At 45.5% G+C, this 24339-nt stretch overlaps 1 protein-coding gene across 5 annotated transcripts in view; it reads left to right on the top strand.

Annotated features, from left to right (window-relative positions):
* The window catches only part of Ubox5 (U-box domain containing 5), a 42541-nt gene extending 18538 nt beyond the window's left edge, over positions 1-24003 (top strand). For 2 of the 5 annotated variants that reach the window (XM_042694457.1, XM_042694458.1), the window contains exons 2-6: positions 7714-7884; positions 10337-10431; positions 11824-13024; positions 17046-17207; positions 23281-24003. In XM_042694457.1, the coding sequence (XP_042550391.1) occupies positions 10378-10431; positions 11824-13024; positions 17046-17207; positions 23281-23489 (1626 nt within the window). In that variant the 5' untranslated portion in view covers positions 7714-7884; positions 10337-10377 and the 3' untranslated portion in view covers positions 23490-24003. The remainder of the gene's footprint in view (positions 1-7713; positions 7885-10336; positions 10432-11823; positions 13025-17045; positions 17208-23280) is intronic. The other 3 variants (XM_042694459.1, XM_042694461.1, XM_042694460.1) reach the window with 3 other exon arrangements.
* The last annotated feature ends 336 nt before the right edge of the window (positions 24004-24339 follow it).

The raw sequence follows: 24339 nt of genomic DNA on the forward strand, positions 1-24339 counted from the left end.
TAGCTTTTTTATTTTATTATTATTATTTTTTTGGGTCCGGTCATGGGGCCTGAACTCTGGGTCTGGGCGCTGTCCCTCAGCTCTTCAGCTCAAGGCTAGCACTCTACCACTTGAGCCACAGTGCCACTTCCAGCTTTTTTCTTTTTGTTTATGTGGTGCTGAGGAATCGAACCCAGGGCCTCATGCATGCAAGGCAAGCACTCTACCACTGAGCCATCTTTCCAGCCCCACTAATAGCTTTTTTAGTTGTAAGTATGTCCCAAATAATACAGGAGACATTCTTTTTTTTTTTGGTCGGTTGTGGGGCTTGAACTCTGGGCCTGGGTGCTGTCCCTCAGCTCTTCAGCTCAAGGCAAGCGCTCTACCACTTGAGCTACAGCACCACTTCCAGTTTTCTATTGGTTTATAGGAGATAGGAGTCTCACAGTCTTTCCTGCCTGGGCTGGCTTTGAACTGCGATCCTCAGATCTCAGCCTCCTGAGTAGCTAGGATTATAGGCGTGAGCCACTGGCGCCCGGTGAGACATTCTTATATTTAGAAAAATTCAATGTTTATTTGAAATTCAGGGTTAATGGAACACCATTTGCTAAGTCTGCCAGCTCAGAGACAGCATCACTATTTTGAGGGCTGTGACAGAAGGGATCAATATGCTGAAGATAGGGTGTTATAGTCAAAGATAAGTCGAAAACTCAGGAGAAAGAAAAGAGCATGAAGTAAAGTACTTGGGGAAGGACAGGGTTAGTGTTAGGTTTGTATTTTAGGGCCTGGTCACCTCACTTAGGATGCTACAGAATTTTGCTGATAGTTATTAGGCAATGATTAAGCTATAGATTGTTTTTTTGCCAGTCCTGGGGCTTGAACTCAGGGCCTGGACACTGTTCCTGAGCTTCTTTTGCTCAAGGCTAACACTCTACCACTTGAGCCACATCACCACTTGTTGCTTTTTTTGGGGGGAGGGGGGGTCCGGTCGTGGGGCCTGAACTCGGGCTGGGCGCTGTCCCTCAAGGTTAGCGCTCTACCACTTGAGCCACAGGGCCACTTCTGGCTTTTTTTCTTTTTGCTTATGTGGTGCTGAGGAATCGAACCCAGGGCCTCAGTCACGCAAGGCAAGCACTCTACCACTGAGCCACCTTCCCAGCCCCCACTTGTTGCTTGTTATGTTTATGTGGTTCTGAGGAATTGAGCCCAGAGCTTCATACATGCTAGGCAAGCACTCTGCCACTAAGCCACATCTCCAGCCCTAAGTTAGAGATCTTGACAAAGCCTTTTTAGAAGAAAAAGGATGCTTGTTTATTGTCTTGTTTTAATCTTATGTGTTTACTTATTACCTATTTTTTTCTTTTTTATTTGAGACAGATTCTCACTGTGTAACTCAAGCTGACCTTGAACTTGTGATTGCCTTGCCTCAGTCATGGGGGTGCTGTGATTATAGGTGTATGCCACCACACCTACCTTTTTTCTTTTTTTGGTGACAGTACTGGGACTTGAACTCAGGGGTTGGCACTATCCTTAGCTTTTTTGCTTAAGATTGGCACTCTATCACTTGAGCCACACCTCCATTCCAACTTAAACAAAAAACACAAAAAAAAACCCTGGTTAATTAGAGCTAAATCTAATACTTTTCTTTCTGCCCAGGCTAGCTTCAAACCATGATCTTCAGATTTCAGCCTCCTGAGTAGCTAGGATTAGATGTATGAGGCACTGGTGCCTAGCTCTACCTATGGGCTTCCTTCCTTCCTTCCTTCCTTCCTTCCTTCCTTCCTTCCTTCCTTCCTTCCTTCCTTCCTTCCTTCCTGCCCTCCCTCCCTCCCTCCCTCCTCTCTCTCTCTCTCTCTCTCTCTCTCTCTCTCTCTCTCTCTCTCTCTCTCTTTCTCTTTCTTTGTCATGGGGCTTGAACTCGGGGCCTGGATGCTGTCCCTTAGCTCTTCAGCTCAAGGTGAGCGCAGTGCCACTTCCGGTTTTCTGGTGGTTTATTGGAGATAAAAGTCTCATAGACTTTCCTGCCTGGGCTGGTTTTGAACCATGATCGGCAGATCTCAGCCTCCTGTGTAGCTAGGCATGAGCCACCTGCATCATCTTCTTAAGAGTAAAAACTTTGTTCATGGGATGAAGATATAGCTCATTGCATAAGGTGTTTGCTTGGCATATGCGAAGTCCTGGTTTTTATTCTTAGCACTGCAAAAACAAAACTGTCTACTTGTGCCTGACACAGTGCTTCAATGCATCAAGCCTTTGAAGTGTGACTCACCTGAACAACTTACAAAATTACAAACTTCTTTTTGAGCCTATGCTTGTTTGTCTTTTTGCACACCTCTCACTGGTAGAAATAGGCTGGGAGCAGCTGCCTTTCATTTTAACCTGCTCTAAGAAAAATGTGCGTAAGTTACACGTTTTTCATGGGTGGACAGGTAACTCAATTTAGAAATTATAAGAAGTATTATGTGTCTTTAAAAGCTGAAGTGCTCAATTTATAAAATTGCTCACCATATTGGTATTCCACCTACTCTTTGAGGTTAAATGCTTTTCTTTTATTTGACAGATAATCTTTTCCTTTTTTCCTCTAACCTGTTTGAGCCCAGTCTTTAAAATATGTGTGTCTGCCAGAATTCCTTTTTTTTTTTTTTGTGAGAATCAGTATCAGATTGTATAAGTCTGCTATTGCAGCTTCTTTGTAGGCATAAGGAAAATGGATGCTCTAGTGTTCAGAAAGTGTCATGGTCACCTTATTCTCTTCCAAATTATCCTTCTACACTTCCCCCACCTCCAGGATTTGATCTCAACAGTAGCAGCAGTGCTTATTTCATTGCTTCAAGCTTCAGGGAGTATTTGAACAGCGTAACCAATTCATCCCAGTTTGCCCAGGACTTTCCCAGTTTTACCACTGAAAGTCCCATGTGCTGAGGAACCTCCCAGTCCTAAGTACATCACTATAGTTGGTCAGTCCACATCTGGATCCCTACCTGACCCTTTCTTTCCCTTCCCCTTCCTGAGCTCAGGTACAGGGAGGTAGAGGAGAAAGGTTTATCTATCTGAACATCCAGACCTGTACAGACTGCCAGCTACAAAAGATACCTGAGCATGTGTGTGGCTTGTACAATCATCCCTGATATCATCCTGAGACCTCAGGAACCAGTCCAGGTTTTTAAGCTACTCCTCTCAACTTCACCACACACAGAAGGAAAAGTCTCAACGTGGTCCACTAATCTAGTGTTAGATATTTAAATTTCTGAATGCATGCCATTACCTCCAAATACGTGTGTGTGTGTGTGTGTGTGTCTCCATAGCTAGGCTTTGTTTAGTTTCATTTTTGTTGTTTGAGGATCAAACCTAGAGCTTTGCTATGCAGGTACTACATCCTCACATCCTCAGTGAGTGTGTATGTGTGTGTGTGTGTGTGTGTGTGTGTGTGTGTGTGTGTATTACTGGAGATTGAATTCAGTGCCTCTTGCTTGTACTGTACAACTTAAGCCATATGCCTGTGCTTTTTATTTTTAGTTATTCAGCTAGGGTTTTTGTTGTTGTTGTTGTTGTTGTTGATCCTGGGGCTTGAACTCAGGGCCTGGGTGCTGTCCCTGAGTTGCTTTTGCTCAAGGCTAACGCTCTACCACTTGAGCCACAATGCTACTTCTGGCTTTTTCTGATTATGTGGTGCTGAGGAATTGAACCCAGGCCTCATGCATGTGAGGCAAGCACTCAACTACTGACTGAGACACCTTCCCAGCCCTCAGCTAGGGTCTTGTGCCAACTTTGCCCCCATCTCCATCTTTCAAGTAGCTGGTATTATATACATATGCCACCATGCCCAGCCCTTTGTTTCTGGTTTTGTTGTTTTTTTGTTTTTGAGATAGGGTCTCTTAACCATTCCTGCCTCCACCTCCGTAGTGCTGAGATCTGAGGATCAAGGTTCAAAGCCAGCCCAGGCAGGAAAAGTAGAAATGGCACTGTGGCTCAAGTGGCAGTGCTCTCCTCTTGAGCTGAAGAGCTCAGGGACAGCACCCAGGCCCAGAATTCAAGCCTCATGAGACCGACAAGAAACTTTTAAATTAAAAAAAAAAAAAAAGCCAGGCGCTGGTGGCTCACGCCTGTAATCCTAGCTACTCAGGAGGCTGAGATCTGAGGATCGCAGTTCAAAGCCAGCCCGGGCAGGAAAGACCATGAGACTCCTATCTCCAATAAACCACCAGAAAACCGGAAGTGGCGCTGTAGCTCAAGTGGTAGAGCGCTTGCCTTGAGCTGAAGAGCTGAGGGACAGCGCCCAGGCCCAGAGTTCAAGCCCCACGACCGACAAAAAAAAAAAAAAAAAAAAAAAAAAAAAAAATATATATATATATATAATTTCTTCAAAAGTAGCCTTGAACACCTTGCAAGATGCTCAGTAATACAATATATAAATTATCCATTTTCCTCCCTTTGAAGACTATCCCTTAAACTAAAGGGAGAAAATATCAAGGAACAAACAAGAGTATCCTTTTTTTTTTTTGGTCGGTCATGGGACTTGAACTCTGGGCCGGGGTGCTATCCCTGAATTCCTCTTCAGCTTAAGGCTAGCGCTCTACCACTTGAGCCACAGCACCACCTCTGGTTTTCTGGTGGTTTATTGGAGATAAGAGTCTCATGGACTTTCTTGCTCAGGCCGGCTTTGAACCATGATCCTCAGGTCTCAGCCTCCTGAGTAGCTAGGATTACAGGCGTGAGCCACTGGCGCCCAGCTTTGAGAATAGCCATTTATTTCTAAGTAGCTTGTACCTTGATGCTTATTTTTGCTGTTTTCAGGCAGCCATTTGCAAAATAGCTCCTCATGTAGTACAAAAAGGACATGGGAACACATCAGCCGAAGGAAAGGGAGCCCTTGAAGGATGAATCGTTTCTAAGTGGTTCAAAATTGCTTTTGTCATCTAGGAGGTTAATGGTAGACTTCATTAGTGTCATTTTTCCCCCTTGATTATAAGCTTTCTACTACTTCTTTCTGATCAGTAGGTTTCAAACTTTTTTTAGAAACCCTTAGAAATGCCTTTTATGTCTAAACTTTGAATGAATGAATAAACCAAGTCTGTCTGTCTGTCAGTCTATCTATCTCATCTATCTATCTATCTATCCTCTACATAACAAGCAAAAGTTTCAGAGAATAATGCTCACACTTATGTGTGGTACATTCTGTTATTTCCTTTCTGTTCTACTTAATTAAAAAAATACTGTTTAAAGTCAGGCACCAGTGGCTCATGCTTGTAATCCTAGCTACTCAGGAGGCTGAGATCTGAGGATTGTGGTTCAAAACCAGCCCATTTAGGAAAGTTCATGAGACTCTTATCTTGAGCAAAACAAAAAAGCTCAAGGATGGCACCCAGATCCTGAGTTCAAGCCCCAGAATTTACATCAAAACAAACAAATGTTTATAACTCAGTTAATAATATTGTAAATTCTTGACCTGTAGATTTGAGAAATATTGTTTCAGCAAACAGAGGTCATTTAAGCCCCTTCAGATGACATTCAAGGCTTTCCTGATACTCCTGTTTCCTCTAGCCCAGTGATATATTCAAGCCCTGTATGGTGCTGTATGTATAGTCCCATCTACTCAAGAGACTGAAGTAGAAAGATCACTTGAACCTATGACTTTGAGACTAGACTGGGAACAGTGAAACTGCATCTCAAAATCTGCAGGGCTGGGAAGGTGGCTCAGTGGTAAGAATGCTTGCCTTGCATGTCTGAGGCCCTGGGTTCGATTCCCAGCACCACATAAGCAAAAAAGGAAAAAAGCCGGAAGTGGCACTGTGGCTCAAGTGGTAGAGCGCTAGCCTTGAGCTGAAGAGCTGAGGGACAGCGCTCAGGCCCAGAGTTCAGGCCCCACGACCGAGCCCCCCCCCCCCCAAAAAAAAAAAAAAAAAATCTGCAGCCATTTAAGTGGGAGTTTTATGTTTTGTTTTTTGTCAGTCATGGGGCCTGAACTCTGGACCTGGGCACTGTCCTCAGCTCTTCAGCTCAAGGCTAGAGCTCTACCACTTGAGCCATAGCACCACTTCCAGCTTTTTCTGCTTATGTGGTGCTGAGGAATTGAACCCAGGGCCTCATGCATGTAAGGCAAGCGCTCTACCACTGAGCCACCTTCCTCCCTAAATAGTATTTCTTAAAAAAAAAAAAAGTATTTCTTGATCTTGCCTCTTACAGTCCCTCTTTACATGATTGTATCTAGGACTCTTCCTCTTCTCTTCTCTGGGATCCTGTAGTTAAGCATATATACTCCAGTGTACCCTTAGGATGTAGCAGCTGTCCCTCTTCGGAGTTGTTGTGTGCTTAGTATTGTATCTTAGTTGTTTATACCAATTTTCTCTATATTATCCCAGTTTTACTCTGTGCTGCCAAACACAAGCACAATTATCCATAGTTCAAATGTTACTCTTCTATATTCTTCCCTGAGATCTGAGTATACTTTTAAATATCAAGACCAACAATAGGAAAATACATTTCATGCTAGACTAAATATATGCTTTATTTGTATAAAACTGAAACAAAAACTTCATGACATAATGCTACTTAAAATGTTTACCTTAATATTATAATAAGGGTTGCTGCTGAGGTAAATACTTAGCAAAAGGAGATGATTTATACCCCATCCTGTTCTAAAGTGATTTTAAGAAGACTCATAACAAAACTCATTCATAACAAAGTATGAAATTGACATATGACATAAAAGTAAGTAGAGATTTTAGGGCAAGAGACATTTGAGTGATAAGTTACAGATTTGACTCTGGTTTTATAGAAACCAAAGTAAAAGAACTTGACTTTTGATCATATGGTAAATACTGACTTGTTTGTGAAAAGCAATTACTATAGTACTGAGATGGAAGGATACATTTCTTCGTGGGTCTCCAAGAAAGGATCCATGTAGAACATAAAATGATAGTTATGCCTGCCTAACAAAACAGCATCCAGCCTTACAGAACCATGTCTTACACAGGAAGGATATCTTCTATTAAATTTATGGTTTTCTGGGCTGGGAAGGTGGCTCAGTGGTAGAGCGCTTGCCTTGCATGCCTGAGACCCTGGGTTCGATTCCTCAGCACCACATAAGCAAAAAAGAAAAAAGCCGGAAGTGGCGCTGTGGCTCAACTGGTAGAGTGCTAGCCTTGAGCTGAAGAGCTGAGGGACAGTGCCCAGGCCCAGAGTTCAGGCCCCACGACCGGACACCAAAAAAAAAAAAAAAAAAAATTGTGGTTTTCTTTCTTTTTTGTACTGATTCTGGGGTTTGAACTCAGGGCATGGGCAATGTCCTTGAGCTTTTGTGCTCAAGGCTTGCTCTCTACCACTTGAGCCACACTTTCACTCGTAGCTATTTTTGGTAGTTAATTGAAGATAAGAGTTTCATAGACCTTCTTGCCCATGCTAGCTTTGAACTGTGATCCTTAATGTCTCAACCTCTTGAGTAGCTAGGATTAAGGCATGAACCACCAGTATGTAGCTTGTTGTATCTTTGATCAGATTTACCCCCAAAGGATATGCTTTAAATATTCAAATATGGTTCTCAGCTAGTGTGTTCTGTTACCGTGGTGTTCTTCAAGTTTTCATGGATTGGTTACTGAATTTGTTTTCTTGTCACTGTCACTGTTGGGGAGTGAACCCAGAGCTTCACAGCTGATAGGCAAATAATTTACCACTGAAGGTAAGGTATAAGTCCAGCCCCTAATTTTTGTTAATATGTTGCATTTATTCTTGCTACAGTTGAGGATCCAAAATGCTGAGAAATTTGTGATATAGTGGTATTGGATATGCCCTGCAACAGCCCCCAAGGTTACCTGGGAGAAGGATAGAGCTGCCACTTGGGCTGGACTGAAGAGAATTAACATTGGATTGACTGAAGGCTCTGGATATATTCCCTCACATTACATTTTGGTAAGTACTGTGGAGAGCAACTAGTCTGATCAGTTCTAGGCTCATATACTTTACTAGATAATTACTAGAGTTGACTACCTCTCTGCAAGGTAGAGCAGCTTCATCAAGGGTACAGTTAAAGTGGTAGATTACCAGCTTAGCAAGTGTGAGATCCTGAGTGAAAACCCTAGTATTTCTGGGCACCGGTGACTCAAACCTATAATCCTAGTTACTTAGGAGGCTGAGAGCTGAGGCTCTCTGTACAAAACCAGCCCAGGCAGGAAAGTCCATGAGACTCTTTATCTCCAATTAACCACCAGAAAACTGGAAGTGATGCTGTGGCTCAAGTGGTAGAGTGCCTACCTTGAGCTGAAGAGCTTAGGGACAATGCCCAGGCCCAGAGTTCAAGCCCCATTACTGACAAAAAAAAAAAAAAACCCAAAAAACACAAAACCCTAGTACTATTGAAGAATAGACAAAGAAGAAACAGAAAATAAATGCTGTGTTTGTTTTTATCATAAAGGAGTCATAATAGCTCTTTTTTTTTTATTGTAAAGATACTATACAGAGGGTTACAGTTACATGAGTGAGGTAATGAGTACACTTCCTCTTGAACATTGTTACCCCCTCCATTATTTTCCCCCTACCATCCCCTCCCTCTCTCCCTTCCCCGAGGTTCTTTTTTTTTTTTTTTGATTGTGATTAAGTGATTACATAATTTCCGGAATTTCACAGTATTGTGGAATAATGATGCTCATTTAAAGCCAGCACAGGCTTTGAACTCTTATCTCCAATTAACCACCCGAAAACCAGAAGTGGCACTGTGGCTCAAGTGGTAGAGCACTAGCCTTGAGAAGAGCTGAGGGACAGCGCCCAGGCCCAGAGTTTAAGCCCCACGACTGACAAAACGAAAGTACAATCTTCTCAATGATTCTTTTTATTTTATTTTATTGGCAATGCTGAGGTTTGAAGTCAGAACATTACACCCCCTCAGCTTACTTGCTCACAGCTGCCTCCCTCCCTGCTACTTAAGTCACACTTCCAGCCCTGCTTTTTACTAGTTATTTTGGAGATGGATTTAGACAGACTTTTCTGTATAGTCTGGCTTTGAATGGTATTTCAGCTTCCTTAGTAACTAGGATTAAAGGTGCGAGCCACCATTTCCTGGCTTCGCGCGCTCTCTCTCTCTCTCTCTCTCTCTCTCTCTCTCGCTCGCTCGCTCGCTTGCTCACTTACTCACTTGTTCTCTTTGTGTGTGTGTGTGTGTGTGTGTGTGTGTGTGTGTTTATGTGCACACGTGTGGATCCTGGGGCTTGAACTCTGGCCTGGGCACTATCCTGAAGCTTTTTTTTTTTTCTTTCTTCCTTTCTCAAGGCTAGTGCTCTACCACTTAAGCAACAGCTCCACTTCCAGCTTTTTGGTGGTTGATTGGAGATGAGCATCTTATGGAGTTTTCCTGCCTGGGCTGGCTTTCAACTGTGACCCTCAGATCTCAGCTCCTAAATAGCTAGGATTACTGATATGAGCCACAAGTACCTGGCTTGATTGTTTTGTGTTAATAAGAAAATATTAGGGCCAGGCATGATGGCTCACATTTCTAATCCTATATACTCAGGAGGCTGAGATCTGAGAATCGCAGGTCAGAGCTAACCTGGGGAGACAAAAAACTGGAAGTGGAGATGGGCTCAAGTGTTAAGAGTATCAGTCGTGGCAGGGGGGAGCCAAACAAAAAGCCAAGCAAGAGCAGGAGGCTCTGAGTTCATCCCTCCACTCCCAATAAAAATCATCAGTGAACCCACAAATATTAAATGACAAAGGTGCTTAGCACCACTGCGACTTTCCCATTCTAGGCTCTCGGGATTTTGTTTGTTTGTTTTTGAGCCTAGCCACCTTTGTCCCTGTCCAGGAGGGAGCTCCTATGGCAGCACTGGCAGACCTTGCCTCCACCAGGTTTTTGGTATAGCATCAGCCAGAAAACTAGCAGTCTTTGCCAGGATGAGAAGTCCGCAATAGAAATCTCCTTTACAACCTGCAGTGTTTAGTTATCCCCCAACATTGTGTTTAGGATGCATAGAGAGGATGGACTACGAGACATTGAATTACAGGTTTTGTTCTATGATTCCTTTTTTTTTTTTTTTTCTTACAGAATTAACTCCTAAAAGTTTAGAACTGAGCTTTTTTTTTTTTTTTTTGGTCGATCGTGGGGCTTGAGCTCTGGGCTTGGGCGCTGTCTCTGCGCTCTTCAGCTCAAGGTGAGCGCTCTACCACTTGAGCCACAGCACCATTTCTTTTTTTTTAGTGGTTTATTGTAGATAAGAGTCTCATGAACTTTCCTGCCTGGGCTGGCTTTGAACCATGATCCTCAGATCTCAGTCTCCTGAGTAGCTAGGATTACAAGGCGTGAGCCACTAGCGCCCGGTGCCTAGAACTGAGCTTTAACTTGTCTAATACCAAGTTTCATTTTTTGTTTAAGGCTGTTTCTGATGCTTGGAATCTATCCTTGCAGCCACAAAGATGGTAATAAATCTTTGTCTTCCGCAATTCAGACCAAGAATTCACTGCAACAAGGTAAACTGAAGATGTACACTTCAGTAATGAGTATATATTTTCTCCATATTCTCTCATGTATATGGAACTTCATTTAAGCTTACTGTACTTTCACCTTTAGATTCTACCAGATAATATTTAGCTAAGCATGGAGCAAACATACTTCTAGAAGTATAAAGCACCATGTAAGGAGATCTGTAACTCATTTTGTGCTGGGATATTTTTTTTTTTTTTTGGTCTTTTCATTTTTGGTACTGGGGATTGAACTTGCTAAGCAAGCACTTTGCCACTCAACTACATGCCAGTCCTTGTCACTGTGTAATTCCTTGGGTGATCTCATAGTGCTACCCAAAGTCATAGCAAAGGTAGTAATACTCTCTTTCCCCTAATTCTTTTACTAATTTCTTTTTCTTTGTTTATTTGTTTTGAGACAGAGTCTAACTATGTGGCCCAGGCTGGTCTTAAAGCCATTCATGATCCTTCTGCCACAGCCTCCTGAGTGCTAGTATTATAGGAGTGAGCCTCCACACCTCCACTCTCTTTTGCTAATTTCTAATGCTAGAAGCAATAGTTTGTATTTGTAGTTTAGACTCCTCACTATATATTACTGAACGTTTGGTTCTGTTTTGTTTTGCTTTTTGCTTTGTTTGATACAAGGTTTACTGTGTAGTGGAGGCTTTGTTTTGCTTTTTGTTTTGTTTGATACAAGGTTTACTGTATAGTGCAGGCTAGCCTCAAACTCATATCATCCTACCTCAGCCTCCCATGTGCTAGTGTTACAGGTATGTGCCACCACGCTTGGCTTGCCATTTTTTATTTGAATTTAAATAAAAATTTTTAAAAATAAGGCAGAATGTATATAACCTAACTTGTATCCTCCTGTCTTCACATCCTAAATGCTGGGATTACAGGTGCCCACCCCACGCCCAGCTTGGGGACATAGTTGCCTAGAGCTTTTGATGTGATTTTGGGTACTTTACAAAAAAAACTTAGTTCAGTTCAGTAGAGGAAATTTGAAAGTGAGGAACTCTAAACTTCCTTAAGGAGTTTCTTTGTTTTGTTTTGTTTTTTAGAAGTGAAAAGTTCCTACCTTGGTGTCATTAGCTCATCCGATAATCCTAGCCACTCAGGGGGCTAAGATCCAGAGGATCATGGTTCAAAACCAGCACAGAGAGAAAAGTCTGTGAGACTCTTTATTTTCAGTTAATTATCAAAAAGCCATTGTAGAGGCATTGTAGTGGAGGGCCAGCCATGAGTGAAAGAGCTAAACAAGAGTGTGAGGCCCTACATTTGAGCCACAGTTCTGGAAAAAGAAAGAAAGAAAGAAAGAAAAATAAAAAGTGACATTAAAGACAGATGACAGCAGTTGTTTTCATTTGGATCAGCGTATGTCCTATATGTCATTAAATCTAGATCTCAGCTGATGGCTATGAAGTTGAAAATCTCATCTCTGAAGACCTCACAAAAAGAAGCCATGGTTTTAGGACTGAGTATTTCATTAAGCCACCAGTCTATGTGACAGTTTCCTTTCCTTTTAATGTGGAAATCGGTAGGATTAACATAGACCTCACAGCTGGGGGAGGCCAAAATGTCACTGGCCTGGAAATGTACACATCTGCCTTATCCAGCAGAGCCTCTTGGAGTTCATCTGAGTGCCAGGCCCTGGGCCTATCTGAGCCATCTGTCCCGGACAAGGAAGCATTCACCTTGGTAGGCAAAGTCTTGCTGAGAAACCAGAACCAAGTAGTGTTCAGCCACAGGGGCTTCAAGGCCAGGCCACCTTTTAGCCCAGTGGAAGTCACACTGCCCTCTCCTGCTGTTGTAGCCCAGGAGCTGTGGAATAAGGGGGCTCTTTCCCTTAGTCACGTGGCCCACCTCAGGATCTGCATCACCCATGTGACAGGCAGTGGCATTCCTTGCATCAAACGGCTAGAGGTGTGGGGTCAGCCAGCCAAGACCTGCTCTCAGGATGTGATAGACAGTGTCCTGTTAGTGGCTTCAGAGACCCTACCTCAAGTCTTAGCTTTTCAGACTCCATCCTTGCCCATGGAGAGTGATTGTGCCCCTGGGGACCAGTCTGAGCACCCACAGGCCCCCTCGGGCCTCCAGGGGCTGGCTAAGGAGATTCAGGATGTGCCTGAGGAGTTTCTGGATCCCATCACCCTCGAGATCATGACTTGCCCCATGCTGCTGCCCTCTGGCAAGGTCATCGACCAGAGCACCCTGGAGAAGTGCAACCGTAGTGAAGCTGCGTGGGGCCGGGTGCCCAGCGACCCTTTCACAGGTGTAGCCTTTACTCCACACTCCCAGCCCCTGCCCCACACTTCCTTGAAAGCCCGCATTGATCATTTCCTGCTCCAGCACTCCATCCCTGGCTGCCATCTACTTGGGAGAGCACAGACTGCATCAGCAGTGACCCCTTCTATCATTGCCCTGTCTTCTCGGAAAAGGAAGCTAGAGGAAGCTGGACAGGCCTCGAATAGCAGCCTTGGTACAAATGCTTCCTGTTTCTCCAGCATATACCCTCTGGTCTCACCCACTACCTCAGAACACACCACCAAGAAGATGAAAGCCATCAGTGAGCTTGGCCTGACGTACATGGACTGTTCAACAGGTAACTCCCTGTCCTGTGTCCATGGCTTGCAGACACTAGCTGATCCTCCTTAGCTATATGCTTTGTAGCTTAATTGTCAGGCTACTTCCCATGCGTCTTTCTCAGTCTGTAAGATGCTTTGTCTTTGTCTTCAGTTCTCAAAATGTTCAGAGGCCTTGGAGGAGCTGTATGTGTTTTTATGCCTTGGCTCCATCTGCATTTTTCCCCCTTCATCTAGTGTTAGTCACACTGGCAGGCTTGCCTGCCTCAGGCTCCCTTTTTGTGGCATGGCTAGGTCTACACTTTTTTCTGGCTCTAGTCTCCTTGGTCACTCCTGAGAGGAGAGACACTTGTCCCTAGAGCAGACTGTTTTCTGAGGACATCTTTTTGGCTCCTCAGGTATCAGTGGACTCCTCCAGGGTGTCTTTTGACCTTCACAGAGGAGCACTGGCAGAGCTGCCTCACCTCCCCATGAGGTGCCATAGCACCCAGAAAAGAGGAAGATTCCAAGTTGGAGAGAAAAGCTATCCCAAAGCAGCAGACTACAGTGCTCCTGAGTATCAGATGTAGGCCTTCTGGCTTCCTGCCTCCTCTCTAGTGCTTTGCCATTAGGACCTCGAAGCTGAACATGTTTAGTAGCTTTGCTTAAGCTTGACTTTTCTCCCCACTTACCCTGCCCAACTTCATGTGCTTATTGAACTCAGTTTAGGAGCCGTTGCTGAACCCCATGTTCATGTTCATATCCTGAGGCCCTGCACAAAAGTCTATTGTGGTTTTCATGTGTTCCAAATAAGACTAACACGGAATATATTAAATCTAGTAAAAGACAGGAGGAGCAAAGAAAAACAAGGAACTATAAATTAAAAATGTCTTTTCAACCGAGGACAGCCTGAACAGAAAGTCTAATGCCTTGATTAGGATATTCTCTTTAAGGCAGTGAATGACTTAGGGCAAATACTGATTAAAACAGAGAATAGAGAAAATTGGTAAGATCTTTCAACTACAAAATTGAAGCAAGAGGAATTTTTGGAATCTAAGATTAGGTAAGAGTTTTAAAGGTGATTTCACAAAAGAAGTCTTTATACTACTTTATCACTATTCTATTTTAACTAAACTTAACCCTAACACTAGCTTCGTAAAAATAAGCAATATATTAATATAGTTTTAAAAAGTGAAAAAAAATTTGTACACACAAAATGAAACAACCAGTCCTCTTTCCTCCTTTTGATGGGCAGTTAAGTTGTTTCTCATTTGGGGGATATTAAAAATAGTGCTACACAGAATTAACTTTGTACAAATACAATTTTCCATCTCTGCAGATGTCTCTGTAGGACATGATCCTACATTTGGAATTTCTGAGTCAAAGGATAGATTCTGTAAGTCAGACAGATGTTGGTGAATTGCCCTTTGGCCATCTCACCAGTGATGTGACATTTCTCATGGCTCTAGTAACAGTATTGGCAAACTGTTCACACTGTTAACTCATAGGTTAAACAGTGTCTTGTATTGCTTTAATTTCAAACCTCTTATTAATGAGCCTTGAGCATTTCTCACATGATTTAAAAAAAAAAAAAAAAGGACTGGGAAGGTAGCTCAGTGGTAGAGCGCTTGCCTTGCATGCATGCGGCCCTGGGTTCGATTCCTCAGCACCACATAAGCAAAAAGAAAAAAGCCGGAAGTGGCGCTGTGGCTCAAGTGGTAGAGCACTAGCCTTGAGCTGAAGAGCTGAGCGACAGCGCCCAGGCCCAGAGTTCAGGCCCCACGACCGGACCCCCCCCCAAAAAAAAAAATAAATAAAATTAAAAAAAAAAAAAACAGCCTATGCTTTCTTTACTGTGAGCTATTTTCTGCTGGGTGTTTATTTGTTTTGCAGTAGGATCTTGCAGTATAGCCTACACTGGCCTCAAACTCTCCATCCTCTTCTCTGTCCTCCTGTCTTAGACTCCTGAGTACTGAGATTACTAGTATGTACCACTTTACTTAGTCTCCTATCCCAATTTTTTTTTTTTTTTGTCAATCGTGGGGCTGGAACTCTGGGCCTGGTTGCTGTCCCTGCACTCTTGAGCTCAAGGCGAGTGCTCTTCCGCTTGAGCCACAGTGACACTTCCAGTTTTCTAGTGGTTTATTGGAGATAAGAGTCTCACGGGGGCTAGGAAGGTGGCTCAGTGGTAGAGCGCTCGCCTTGCATGCATGAGGCCCTGGGTTCAATTCCTCAGCACCACATAAGCAAAAAGAAAAAAACCAGAAGTGGCACTGTGGCTCAAGTGGTAGAGCGCTAGCCTTGAGCTGAAGAGCTGAGGGACAGCACCCAGGCCCAGAGTTCAGGCCCCATGACTGGCAAAAAAAAAAGAAGTTGGAAATTTTTATTTTCCATATTCTGAAACAATTTCTTAGTATTAAAATAATCTGTACTTTACATATTTGGAGACTGTCTTGGATAACAGTTTATAGTACTATGGGAGATAGCTTAGCAGTTTGTTGTTGTTGTTCGTCAAGTCGTGGGCCTTGAACTCTGGGCCTGGGTGCTGTCCCTAGTTCTTCAGCTCAAGGCTTGAGCCATAGTGCCACTTCTGGTTTTTCTGGTGATTAATTGGAGATAAGAGTCTCAACGGACTCCACTCTGCACCTGGTGCTCCATTTGAGGGGAGGTTTTTAATTTCCCCTTTTAAACTCATGACAAGTTTCATTGCACTTTTGTTTAAATAAATAAAGTTCTTGCATTCCTGAAAAAAAAAAAAAAAAGTCTCACGGACTTTCCTGCCTGGACTGGCTTTGAACTGTGATCCTAAGATCTCAGCCTCCTGAGTAGCTAGGATTACAGGCATGGGCCACCGGCGCCTGGCTTTAACAGTTTTTTTTTTTTTTTCCTAATGAAAATTAGTTTAAATTGTATCATTCTTTAATTTCCCATTTTTCTCTAGAAGGTTATGCAAATACTGTGCATTATAATCGCTATTTGTCTGGATTTGAGAATAAATTTTAGCTAACGACCCCCAGAAACTCTGGAAGCATGTTAAGTACAGTAGGATCAGATGGGAACAAAAATACTTAGCTCCATGGTATTGACCTTGACAGGCTTGGTGTGACAGAGGGCCACACTAAGCGTGCTCTTTTAAGGCCCCAAGTTGTCTTTGTATGTACTGCAAACTATAATAAAACATGCTACTCCCTTTTTGGGACCTGCCACCAGACAGGTCCTGAGCCTTTTCTTTCTTCTTTCTTTCTTTCTTCTCTCTCTCTTTTCTTTCTTTTTTTTACCAGTCGTGGGGGCTGAACTCTGGGCCTGGGCACTGTCCCTCAGCTCTTCAGCTACCCCTTGAGCCACAGCGCCACTTCCAGCTTTTTCTGCTTATGTGGTGCTGAGGAATCGAACCCAGGGCCTCATGTATGCAAGGCAAGTGCTCTACCACTGAGCCACCTTCCCAGGCCCCTGAGCCCTTTCTTACCCAGTCATAACTTGGCTTTCTGTTGCTCACTTAACCTAGATGGTGATGGCCTGGTCAGAGTGAGTAACCAAGGTTGGTCTACATGCTTTACTTACCCACAGAGAAAGGACACAACACCTACAGTGGGCAGGCAAACAGCTCTGCAAGGATGGGAACTCCAGAAGGGAAGATATACATAAATAGAAGACTGTCTGCTGGGGAGGAAGGATGGAGGCAGGGGGCAGAAGTACAGAGCTGCCCATTGCTTTTTCCATTTCCTTAGCCAGCAGGAGGCCTTTATAGAAAGACATATTCAGGGGCTGGGGATTTAGCTCAGTTGGAGGGTACTTACTCAGAGTGTGCAAAGCCCCCCACTCCATGAAAAAGAAAAAAGAAAGGCAGCTGCAGTTCTCTAGCAGTGCCACAAGGTGGCCCCCTCCTGCCCAGCTATTGGGGTTCCCAAGGCTGTGCCATATCCCTGGGAGAAAAGAGGAAGGAATTTCTTTATACTTCTTTAATTCTGAAGTTGGAAGGGCTATTTTGTAGTCCCCAGAAGACTTGTGGCTTCTCTTGCCAAACTTCTCTCTGGATGTTGTGGTCTACATATCTCTTAACAGGTCCAGTGTCTCATGAGCAGAAGCTGTCACAAAGCTTGGAAATTGCCTTGATGTCCACCCTTGGCTCCATGCCCTCCTTCACCACCCGGCTGACCCGGGGGCAGCTCCAGCACCTGGGCACAAGAGGGAACAGCACTTCTGGGAGGCCAGGCGCCATCTCGGGTAACCTGGGCCAGCCATCTGCCAGGGGTCATAGAATGAATAGTTTGTCTGTGCAGGATGCTGGGCCTGGTCTCTTGGGGCTCTGTGTGTCTGCATGACCAGCTCCCCTTTCATTGTAATTTTCTCTTTCCTTCTTCAGGGAGAAGTGGCAGGGCTACCTAGGCAGGTGACTCTTCACAGTCAGACCTGTCATTCTGTGAACTCTGGTCCACCTACTCTCTGCCGAGTTTTCTTCATAAGATCCAATGTTTATTATTCTCTCCTGAGGATTTTTTTTTCTTTTTTGCAGTGGCAGGATGGGTAGTATTGGTATTTGAACTCAGAAACTCAGAGTCTTGAACATGCTTAGACAAGTGCATTACCACTTGAGCCAGTCCTTTTGCTTTTAGTTTAGGGGTTTTGTGCTTTTGCCCAAGCAGGCCTTAAACCATGATCCTCCTGTCTTCGCCTCCTGAGTAGCTAGGATTACAGGTATATACCGCTGTGTCTAGCGCTTTTCTCTTTGTTTTCCTAATCTAGTTTGTCTCCCATCCAACATCTCCCATCAACATAGAAGGGTAATGGAATATTAGAATTTGTTCAGATACAGATGAGAAGACCTGACAGGAATGCTGGGGTGCTGTATAAGATGAAACTGCAAGTACTTGATAACTCCTGCTGATGCAAACCTGTGCCTTCTAGTGTGGTCTGGATTCTAGACCATCTCCCTGTCTTACTTCTGCCCATTCTGATTGTTTCTACCTTAACTGTTACTAAGAACTTGCCTGTCAGAGCTGGATGCAGAGGGCTTCCCAGATACTCAGGAAGCTGAGATCTGAGGATTGATATTTGAAGCCATCCTCAGTAAGAAAGTCTGTGAGACTCTTATCTTGAAAATAACCAGTAGGGGGCTGGGAAGGTGGCTCAGTGGTAGAGCGCTTGCCTTGCATGCATGAGGCCCTGGGTTTGATTCTTCAGCACCACATAAGCAAAAAAAAAGAAAAAAGCCGGAAGTGGCGCTGTGGCTCAAGTGGTAGAGTGCTAGCGTTGAGCTGAAGAGCTGAGGGACAGCGCCCAGGCCCAGAGTTCAGGCCCCACGACCGGATCCAAAAAAAGAAAAAAGAAAAAGAAAAGAAAAGAACCAGTAGGAAAAAGAGCTATAGGCATGGGTAAGTGGTAGCACACCAGCTAAGCAAGCACAGAGTCCTGAGTTCAAACCCTGGTACTGCCCTCTCCCCCCAAAAAATAGTGACTGGCAGCTTGCCCCTAGCATCTTGTGATGTAGCAGATAGTGTCACTTTTTATTTTGGCCTTCAGATGACATGACTTCCCTATCTTCAGTGGTTTCCCTTCACTTTTTTTTTTTTTGTCGGTTGTGGGGCCTGAACTGTGGGTCTGGGCACTGTCCCTCATCCCTCAGTTCTTCAGCTCAAGGCTAGTGCTCTACCACTTGAGTCACAGCACCAACTCTGGCTTTTTCTGCTTATGTGGTACTGAGGAATTAAACCCAGAGCCACATGCATGTGAGGCAAGTACTCTACCACTGAGCCACCTTCCCAGCCCTTTTTTTTTTTTTTTTTGCCAGTCCTGGGCCTTGAACTCTGGGCCTGGGTACTGTCCCTAACTAAGCTCCTTTTGGCTCAAGACTAGTGCTTGAGCTACAGCACCACTTCTGGCTTTTTGTGTGATTAATTGGAATTGGTGAGTCTCATGGACTTTCCTGCCTGGCCTGACTTTGAACTGGGATCCTAAGTTCTTAGCCTCCTGAGTAGCGAGGATTACAGGCCTCACTGAGCCACTGGTGCCCATGTCCCCTCACTTTCCATTGCCAACTTCTCTCTCTACCACACTCTGGCCCTGGACCCTCTTCTCTCTGTATTCTGTCAGACTAGTGAAAGTTCATTTGTCTAATACTGCCCCTGTAGCTCCTGCTTCTCTTTGGAGCTTAGACCCTTGTTCATGACAGCTACTTCCTAGCTTCTTCTCTTCTCACAGGTATCATGATTAATCATTCTAATTGAGTTGTCCTGTCTTCCCTCCAAGGCTTTCTTTTGCCCTCCTTCACTTTTGTAAAGAACTATTTTTTCGGGGGCTGGGAAGGTGGCTCTGTGGTAGAGCGCTTGCCTCGCATGCATGAGGCCCTGGGTTCAATTCCTCAGTACCACATAAGCAGAAAAAAGCCAGAAGTGGTGCTATGGCTCAAGTGGTAGAGTGCTAGCCTTGAGCTGAAAAGCTGAGGAACAGTGCCCAGGCCCAGAGCTCAGGCCCCACAACTGACCAAAAAAAAAAAAGAACTTTTTTCCACCTATGTGAGCCTTTGACACAGAAGTCTTCCCTGGTTTCTGACAATTCCAATGAGTCTGCTTCATGCTCCTCTATAATACATCAGGTTAGTCTCTGCTGTGATTCCCTGGGCTGCCAGCCTGCTGCCAGCTCCTGTTCTCTCTCCTCTAGTCCTTGCAGTAGCCCCTACTGCTCCCCACTGCCACCATCCATTTCTTTGGATCCTCCCATAGCATGCCATTGAACTTAGAGTGACTCTGAGGTCCTGCATGCTCTATGTAGTCTGTCTTCTCTCAGTTTCATCTGAGATCACACTGTCACTCACTGGTCACACCCCGTGTCTCCCCGAGTGTGGGCCTTTGTTTCTACCTGGCCTTTGTTTTCTACCTGGTTTGTGCTAGAGAGAATTAGGGCCTTTTATGTTTCTGTGATACAGGTACATTTTGTTGTTGGTTTTGTGTCGATACTCAGGTTTGAATTCTGGGCCTCAGCTCTTGGAGGGTACTCTATCACTCAGTCTATGCCTCCAGTTCAGGTTTGTTTGCTGGTTAATTAGAGATAAGGGTCTCTTTGATTTTTTTGTTCTGGCTTTCTTCAAATTGTGATCTTCAGATCTCAGTCTTCTGAGTAGCTAGGATTATTGTCATGAGCCACCAGCACCCTCAGGTGTGGGTTTTTTGTTTTTGTTTTGTCGGTCTGGACCTGGGCATTGCTCCTCAGCTCTTCAGCTCAAGGCACGTGTTCTACCTCTTGAGCCACTGCACCACTTCTGGTTTTCTGGTGATTAATTGGAGATAAGAGTCTCAAGGGCTGGGCGCAGGTGGCTCACGCCGGTTCAAAACCAGCCCTGGCAGGAAAGTCCATGAAACTCTTAAAGTCCGTGAAACTCTTATCTCCAATAAACTGCCAGAAAACTGGAAGTGGTGCTATAGCTCAAGTGGTAGAGAGCTAGCCTTGAGCTGAAGAGCTGAGGGACAGCACTCAGGCCCAGAGTTCAAGCCCCCCGACCAACAAAAAAAAAGTCTCAGGGGACTCAGGCAGGCTCTGAACTTTGATCCTCAGATTTCAGCCTCCTGAGTAGCTAGGATTACAGGCATGAGCCACCAATGCCTGGCTTTCTTTCTTTCCTTCCTTCCTTCTTTTTTTTTTTGGTCGGCTGTGGGGCTTGAACTCTGGGCCTGGGCGCTGTCCCTCAGCTCTTCAGCTCAAGGCGAGCGCTCTACCACTTGAGCTACAGCGCCACTTCCGGTTTTCTGGTGGTTTATTGGAGATAGGAGTCTCACGGTCTCTTCTGCCCGGGCTGGCTTTGAACCACGATCCTCAGATCTCAGCCTCCTGAGTAGCTAGGATTACAGGCGTGAGCCACCAGCGCCCGGCCCTTCCTTCTTTCTTTTCTTTCTTTCTTTTTTTTTTTTTTTGTCAGTGGTGGGGCTTGAACTCTGGGCCTGAGCGCTGTCCCTGTGCTCTTCAGCTCAAGGCTAGCGCTCTACCACCTGAGCTACAACACCACTTCCGGTTTTCTAGTGGTTTATTGGAGATAAGAGTCTCATGGACTTTCCTGCCCGGGCTGGCTTTGAACCTCGATCCTCAGATCTCAGCTTCCTGAGTAGCTAGGATTACAGGCGTGAGCCACCGGCACCCCGCTCTTTTCTTTTCTTTCTTCCTTTCCTTTCTTTCTCCCTACCTCCCTTCCTCTCTCTCTCTCTCTCTCTCTCTCTTGGTCGGTCGTGGGGCTTGAACTCTGGGCTTGGGCACTGTCCCTGCACTCTTCAGCTCAAGGCGAGCTCTCTACCGCTTGAGCCACAGCGCCACTTCCGGTTTTCTAGTGGTTTATTGGAGATAAGAGTCTCACTGACTTTCCTGCCTGGGCTGCTTTGAACCACAATCCTCAGATCTCAGCCTCCTGAGTAGCTAGGATTACAGGTGTGAGCACTGGCGCCCGGCTCGCTCTTCCTTCCTTCCTTCCTTCCTTCCTTCCTTTCTTTCTTTTCCTTTCTTTCTTTTCCTTTCTTTCTTTTCCTTTTTTTTCCTTTCTTTTTCTTCCTCCCTCCCTCTCTCTCCCTCCCTCCCTCTTTCCCTTCTTCCCTCCCTTCCTTTCTCTCTCTCTTTCTTTCTCTCTTTTCCTTTTTCTTCCTCCCTCCTTTCCTCTCCCTCCCTCTCTCCCTCCCTCTCTCCCTCCCTCCTTCTCCCTCCCTCCTTGCCTCCTTCTCTCTCTTTCTCTTTCTCTCTCTCTTTCTTTCTTTTTGACTTTACTGAGCTTAGGGACAGGACAATCTCCCTTAGCTTCTTCACTCAAGGCTGGTGCTCTACCACTGAGCCATACCTTCACTTCTAGCTGTTTTGCTGGTTAATTGGAGATAAGATTCACAGGTTGGCCGCAAACCATGATTCTCAGATCTCAGTTTCCTGAGCAGCTAGGATAATAGGTATTATACTGGTGCCCTGCTGATTTATGTGATTCTTGGCTAAAGTGCATGTGACAGACACCCATTTCTTTTAGGTTGCTTCATGTTTGGCTGAAGGGAAATTCCCAAGGCCAGGCACTTTTTCACCTGTAGCCTCAGGGATGTTGAGGCAGGGCAGCACTCTGTATCACATTGCAGCTGGTTTTCCAAGCCAAACTTCATGTCTTGGTAGGCATATTCTTTGTGTAGATGTCAGACCTATGTATCACATGCTGACTGAGCTCTGCTCTGAGGTGTTTTGCTAGGCCCTGAGAACAGAGAAAGAATCTCATTTGTCCTCACCCTTAAGAGGTTCCAAAGGCACAGTCATGTAACTGGTAGCATGAGAAGAGCTGAGAGCTCAAGAGCACAGGAAAAGGGTCATAAGCCTCTCTAGTACGCCTAGAGGCTGTGTGATCTGAGCTACAGGACATTATAGGCACAGTCTGAAGACCAACAGCCTCCAGGTGTACAGAAGAGATTTGAAATGACTGGACTCTAAAGGACAAGCGTGGATGCAAAGACAGGGAGGCTGGATAGGCCATGCAAGGGCTCGAGGAGTGCCCCAGTTCGTATGAAGAAGTGTAGGATCAGGTTGTGCTGGTGAGACAGAGGGTCACAGTTTCAAGGAAAGATGGTGAGGACAAAAATGCAGGAGTAAGCCAGGGAGGAAGGGACACATTGAGCAGCCTGGATGGTAACATGGAAGTAGATGGGGAGAGGGACTTGGGGTTCAAGAACTTCTAGAGCAGTTACCATCAACTGGGAATGAAGAGTTGGACTCCCTAGATAAGGGAAGAAGGCAAGGGCCCCAGGAGAGGAAGAGTCCCAGGTGAGGCTGGTGGGGGTCAGGGAGTGCTCTCCTCGCTCAGGAGGCCCTTTGAGAGCTGTGCAAGGGAGGAGCTTCCCAAGAGGCTGCGGAGCACAGGAAGACTGAGGGGCTGGGAAGGGGCTACAGAGAGACAGGGGCCTGCCCCCTGGTAATTTCCCTATGCCCTGTCCTCCCCTGGTCCTGGTGTCGGGAACCTTTGTGCTTTTCCCTTTCCTGGTTTATGGTATCACGCTGAGCTGTGCTGTGCTGTGCTGTGCTTCAGTTTTGGCAGGAAAGAACCTTGCTGAGAGATGGGGAAAAGCCTTATCTTACTACTGCCCAGCTGCCCTCAGACCCAGCTCTTCTCCAGCAGTCATAGGAATAGCATCCAGACTTGGTCAACAGTGGCAGAGAAGAGTCTCCCTAGGTCCAGTTCTGCCACCTCTCCTGCCAGATCAGCTAGGGTGGGCTGGGGAGGGACAAAGTCAGACTACTGTGGAGCCTGGACCGAGGAGCAGCCATCCCTAACCTGGCCATTCTCTTCTTGATTCACCAGAGCAGTCCAGGAGCGATGTTGGTCCTGAATGTGCCTCCTGCAAAAGAGTATTTTCTCCCTACTTCAAAAAGGAGCCTGTGTACCAGCTACCCTGTGGCCACCTCCTCTGCCGGCCCTGCCTGGGTGAGCAGCAGCGCTCTCTGCCCATCATGTGCACAACCTGTCAGCAGCCAGTCGCCAGCCAGGATGTGCAGCGAGTCCACTTCTGAGTGATCATCCTCAACCTGAGGAGCCCTGTTGCTAGGAGGAGCCGAGGGGAGTCAGGAGCAGGGCTCAGTGCTCCTGTGACCTGGCTGGTACAAGCACATAGTGGCCTCTTTCCTGGGACTGTCGCACCTCACTGTACAGCATGGTCACTAAGTGGGGAGCACTCCACTCCTGGCTCAGGTGGCAACAGGATAAAAAAGCCATAAGCTGGGCATAGTCGAGGGGGGTGTCCTAACTTCCTGGGACCTCCCTGCCTTTCCCCAGTCAGAGCCGGGCCCCAGGGATCTCCTGCTGAGGGCCCCTAAGCTATCTGCACACACCTTCTTCTAGCCTTGTGAGTAGAGCACAGTGGACTATGGCTTGAGATCTCACAGAGATCCTCTGCCTCACAGTCACCCAGAAGTGGACCACAGTGGGAGTTGTGGAGCACATGACCCAGCTTCCCCAACTACCACCACCACCACCGGCAGATAGCAGATATCATCAGAGCCTTAATAAAGTAATGGTTGACATCCACCGTGAGCATCCGCTGGATAGAGTGCCTGTTTATTCTCATACTCCTGTCCTCACCTGCATCCACACAAGTGGATGTCGCAGGGCAACTGTGAGCAGTCACTACAACCCACCAGGCTGTTTTGCGTACCAGTTGTGTAAAAGGACAGGAGCGTCTCAGGGCGGGACCTGAGAGCTGCAGGCATGGATCTGCTGTGGGTACTGCCAGTAGGGAGATGAGTGGCCTCTCTCTGGCCAACTGCCTGCATGCGTCAGCTCTTTATGCAACTGCTGAGGCCACAACGCAAGTTCTTTTCAGAAACATACACACACAACTTTTTAGAGACTTCATTCAAAATT

The sequence above is a fragment of the Dipodomys spectabilis genome, unplaced genomic scaffold (assembly GCF_019054845.1).
Source record: "Dipodomys spectabilis isolate Male_0828 unplaced genomic scaffold, ASM1905484v1 ptg000175l, whole genome shotgun sequence".
Classification (NCBI taxonomy): Eukaryota; Metazoa; Chordata; class Mammalia; order Rodentia; family Heteromyidae; genus Dipodomys; species Dipodomys spectabilis.